This window comes from Herpailurus yagouaroundi, unplaced genomic scaffold (genome assembly GCF_014898765.1).
Source record: "Herpailurus yagouaroundi ecotype Mexico unplaced genomic scaffold, PumYag 185, whole genome shotgun sequence".
NCBI classification, from domain to species: Eukaryota; Metazoa; Chordata; class Mammalia; order Carnivora; family Felidae; genus Herpailurus; species Herpailurus yagouaroundi.
Window position 1 is genome coordinate 4,894,769 of NW_024412416.1, and position 5,193 is coordinate 4,899,961.

Consider the following 5,193-nt stretch of genomic DNA (forward strand, 5'->3'; position numbering starts at 1 on the left):
GGAAGCGCAGTGCACTAGGAAGCGCAGTGCACTAGGAAGCGCAGTGCTTGCGGAGGAGAATTAATCACACGAGCCACCAATTATTTTGCGCCAGCCGGAGTGGATCTCTGATCAGATTATCTGTCTCTCTGCTTCCTCACATCAACCTTGGGAAGGAAGTCTGGGTACTCTGGGAATCCCATTTTATAGATGAGGACCGAGGCTCAGGGATATTGTGACTGGCCTGGGCCCAGTCACACGGGGGTTAAAATGTGCAACAAGACCTGCTCCCAGGTCTGCCTCACTCCAGAGCCTGAGTCCCTTACCCACCGGATCACACCGCCCTCTCAGAGTTCTTGAACAGCTGTAGAGTGGTGCGCTCCATGTGACATTGTGTCTTTATCATGCAGGTACCAAGATTTCCATGCATTCGACCTTTCCGAAGCCACACGAGTCCTTGAATGGATTGATGACAAAGGTGATGTGCCCTGCCTGGCCCTGAAGGAGATGGAATCTTCCTTCTCAGGCTGGGACTCTGAAGCTCAGCCCAGAGGGACCCAACCCACACTTCTGGGAATCTGAGGCCTCTTCTTGGTCTCGTAGCAATGTTCACACTCCGTCAGCGCTTATATTCCTCTTATTAAGGTCTAAGTCTCTTCCATTCCCCAGTACAAGGCTGCATACCAATGGCAGAGGAATTTGTCTTTGCTTTGGGGGATTTGCCGGAATTTCTAGACCCCAGCCATGGTCCAGAATCTTCCTAGCAGTTTGTCACAGCTCCTTCTTCTTTTTCCAGGAGTCTGTGTTGCTGGCTATGAAAGCCTGAAAAAAAATGAGATTCTTCATCTGTTACTACCTCTCAGACTTTCTGTAAAAGAAAACCAGGTAACTAGAAATATAAATGCTGAGCATGTGTGTCTCCTTTTGTTAAACCTTTAGGGAGTTCCTGTTGTCTACTAGGTATTGCCCTGGACACCAGAAAGAGAGACGGACAAACACTGGTTCTCCCCTTCTAGTCTAATAGAGGGAGGCAAGTACCCACAGAGAGGAGTGCTACAGAATGTCTGAAATTTACGGGGGCTCCTAGAGGAAGAGGGCATTTTAACGTCATCAAAAAGAGATCCAGGGGCACCTGGGTGGCTCAGTCAGTTGGCAGTGTGACTTCGGCTCGGGTCATGATCTCACAGTTCGTGGGTTTGGGCCCCACATCGAGCTTTGCACTGACAGCATGGAGCCTGCTTCCAATTCTGTCTCCCACTCTCCCTGCCCCTCCCCTGCTCACACATTCAAAAATAAACATGAAAAAAATTTTTCTTTTTTTTTTAAATAGATCTAGAGAGCCATTAGGGTATAGAGGGTGGTGGAAGCCCTTAGAATGGTTGAGATCACCTAGGATGACTGTAGTGTCTCAGGACTAAAAGCAGAAGATGTCCAAAGATAAAACTTCAGGGAATACACGTAAGGAACGGTTAGAGGAAGACGAACCCACAACACCTACTCAGAAGGAATAATAGTCTTCGAAGTAGGAGGGGTGTCAGAAAAGGTCAGTGTTTCAGAAGCGAAGAGAAGAGAACATGTGAAGAAGAAAAGAGGTAGTACCTGCCCAGGGTTGCTGTGGAATCTCTCAGACCCATCTCCTAGGGCAGCCTGACCTTTGTTTCCCTGGGGGGAAGCTTCCTGCCTAGTGCTCTTGATGCCCCCCCCCCCCCATCCCCACCACTCAAGCTTGAGCCGGGAGCTCGCTCACCCATCCTGAGCCTTGATGAGAGGCCTTATTTACCTCCTACCTCACCCCTGGCTTCTTTTGTTTGTGGCCACCTCCCTTCCCTCTGCTTCCGGTTGCTCACGTGGAGATAGTGGAGATAGTGACGTCTGGTGGCCGAGAGCATGAACTTTGGTCAGACAGACTTGGGTGCAGATTCACAGCGTAATCCCTGTGTGACCTTAGAACAGTTGCTCAAGTGCCCTGTGCCCAAGTGTTGTCATTTTCGAATCGGAGTGATTACAAGAACCTACGTGACGGGGTGGTTGTAAGAATTCAATGTGATGATGTAGAAAAAGCACTAAACACAGTGCCTGACACCGCGAACACTGGACAATTGGTGGCTGTTGCATTTTTATCGTTAGAAGAACCGGGGCGCCTGGGTGGCTCTGGTGGCTAAGGTGCCCCACTGGCTCAGGTCACGATCTCACGGTTTGTGGGTTTGAGCCCTGAGTTGGACTGCCAGCACAGAGCCTGCTTGGGATTCTCTCTCTCTTTACCTCTCTCTCTCTCCCTCTGTTCCCCCCCCCACCCAGAGTTCGTCTGAAACGTTCCTTGGGAAAGCAGGCTCTCTGACCAGCCACCCTTTGCATTTCAGGGCTTATTCCCAGAAAGAGATTTCAAGGTACGCCACGGAGGATTTTCAGACACGTCTGTCTTTGATCTGAAGCACGTGCTGGACACAAGGTATGGTTAGCTCCGTGACCCAGCCCTTCCATTTGGGGTGGAGCGGCTAGAAACGTCCGGGGCGTCCTGCCTCTTGATCGCCACCTCTGCCCCTACCCTCTCGGCACACAGGCGCGCCCACACATCCGAATTCACAATATTAAAAAACCATTGTTCCGGTAGCTTCATCTCCCTCGCAGACCTGGGGACGAATGTTCCCCACAGAGCACCAGAGCTGTTCCAGGGAGTGCAGTTTGTCAAAGAGCTGATGCTGGGTAGCGGGACTAATAGCCCCAGTTGGTGGGGGCGGAGAGTCTCTGGGTCAGGGCTGCGTGTTCCGGCTCCGTGCTGGTGTTCTGTGAGGACCCACCAGGCCACGTAGAAGCCTGGGCTCAGTCCCGTGACTCCCATGAGCTCTGGGGCTGTCCCTCATCTGTTACATGGGGGTGACTGGTCTTGATGACCCCTTCCTGCAGGAAGCTCTCCCGGTGTGGGGAATGTAGGGATCCCAAGCTGAGGGTGCGTGTGGGGGGTGGGGAGGTAGGCGGGGGAGCGCCCCACCGTCTGGACTGATACTTCCTATCTGGTTTGAATAGGTTGCTGGTAACCAGTGGTCTTCCAGGTTGTCACCTGCATGTGTGGCAGGTGACAGAGGACAGTGGTGAGTGAATTTGACGTGGTGGGGGCTGGGCTGTAAGAAAGCCTGATACTCCTACACCCTGCCCCCAATGTAAGCCAGTTAAGAAGAGCCTCAGGGGAGCCTGGGCGGTTCAGTCGGTTGAGCACCCAACTTCGGCCCATGATCTCACAGTTCGTGAGTTTGAGCCCCGCGTCAGGCTCTGTGCTGACAGCGCGCCTCAGGCCCTCCATCCGCCTCTCTCTGCCCCTGCCCCGCTTGCGTTCTATCAAAATTAAATAAACGCTAAAAAAGAAAAAAAGCATTCTCGGAGCCAGGCGGGAATGAAAATGCAGTATCTACTTGGTCATGGGCAAAGATGCATTAGCTACCAGAGTCCGGCTTACAGCTCCCAAATGGAGCTTCCTGTAGCTCGCTCCAGGAACTGAGTTTGCCGACCCAGTCGTGAGCAGAGCACCTAGTGAAGCGGCGCCTCTCCCCCCGGCAGGGGCGGCTGCGAGGGCAGAGCTGGGGCCGCTCAGGTGAGCTCGCCTCTTGCAGGAGGTGGTGGCGGCGGGGGCAAAGAGGTCCCCTTTCTTCGTGGCCATGGAAACTTAAGGAGCGAGCAGGAGGCGAGGCGGGGCTGACCAGTCTCCCTCTTAGGTCACTCTGCTCCCTGGCGGGAACAGGAAAAGGAGCTGGGAGTGCTGATCCCGTTCCCTCACGCGGAATAGGGCTCCTTCCGGCAGTGGGTTTGCGGGTTCCCATCCGGGAGGCGCCAAGAGCTTGCGGCCCTGATCCAGCCCCTTCCATCCTCCCACCGTCGGCCAGAATGGAGACGAGCCTCGGGGGCTCAGGACCACTGTTGGAACCGACCCTTTGCTTGTGTGACCCTCTGTCCCCGGCCCCATGCCGTCTCACTTAGACGCTTCCCAGAAACTGGCTGGCGGCTGTTGGCTTCTCCCCAAGTTTCACTGGTACAGAACGGCCGCTCTTGTGCTCATTTGCTTTTCGAAGTCGCTGACTCAGAGGGCTTTTCCCTCGTTGTTTGTCACTTGTCACTTGTCTAATGTTGTATCGTTTCCTTGTACCTATGATGATTTTTTTACAATTTTATTGAAATTCACACATTGTAAGTGGACGGTTCTGTGATTTGTAGTACATTTAAGAGCTGTGCAGCCATCACTATAAATCAGTTTTAGGACATTTTCATAACCCCAGTAACATCTCTTGTGCCGTTTACTGCTAATCCCCATGCCCACACCTGCCCCAGGCAACCACTAACCTACTTCCTGTCTCTATAGTTGGTTCGCCTTTTCTGAACATGTCCTGTCAGTGGAATCGTACAGTATGCAGTCTGTTGTATGTGGCCTCTTTCGCTTCGCACAGTGCTTTGAGGTCTTCTGCGTCACACCTGGTGGCACCTGGTGCCCCAGACACTGTCAGGACGAACGGCAGTGATACATTGTGAATCAGTGGTTCCTTTTTGTGGCCGATTAGTATTCTACTGCGTGGATCTATTCTACTGGGCCAGCCTTCACCAGTTGATGGATCTGATTTTTGGCTATTATGAAGAATGCCGCCAAGAACATTCATCTACGGGTCTCCGTGTGGACATAAGTTTTCATTTCCCTTCGATAGACAGGAGTGGAATTGCTGGGTCAGGTGGTAAATTTATGTTTGATTTTTTTTTTTTTTTAATTTTTTTTTCAACATTTATTTATTTTTGGGACAGAGAGAGACAGAGCATGAACGGGGGAGGGGCAGAGAGAGAGGGAGACACAGAATCGGAAACAGGCTCCAGGCTCTGAGCCATCAGCCCAGAGACCGACACGGGGCTCGAACTCATGGACTGTGAGATTGTGACCTGGCTGAAGTCGGACGCTTAACCGACTGCGCCACCCAGGCGCCCCTACAATTCAATTTTTAAGTTTACAGTTACATTTACTAAATTTTATTTTATTTTAATGTTTATTTTTGAGAGAGAGAGAGTGCACAAGCAGGGGAGAAGCAGAGAGAGAGAGGGAGACACAGAATCGGAAACAGGCTCCAGGCTCCGAGCCATCAGCCCAGAGCCCGACGCGGGGCTCGAACTCACGGACCGCGAGATCGTGACCTGGCTGAAGTCGGACGCTTAACCGACTGCGCCACCCAGGCGCCCCTATGTTTG

The 5,193-nt window shown here is 52.4% G+C and overlaps 1 protein-coding gene across 5 annotated transcripts in view; it reads left to right on the forward strand.

The window, feature by feature from the left end:
* Positions 1–5,193, forward strand: part of WDR73 (WD repeat domain 73) — a 28,849-nt gene that overhangs the window by 429 nt on the left and 23,227 nt on the right. For all 5 annotated transcript variants that reach the window (XR_005796129.1, XR_005796132.1, XR_005796130.1 and 2 more), the window contains exons 2-5: positions 390–457; positions 776–864; positions 2,340–2,428; positions 3,004–3,068. Coding sequence is in view for 1 of the 5 variants with exons in the window: in XM_040493583.1 (XP_040349517.1) it covers positions 390–457; positions 776–864; positions 2,340–2,428; positions 3,004–3,068 (311 nt within the window). In the remaining 4 variants the exon portion in view is untranslated. The remainder of the gene's footprint in view (positions 1–389; positions 458–775; positions 865–2,339; positions 2,429–3,003; positions 3,069–5,193) is intronic.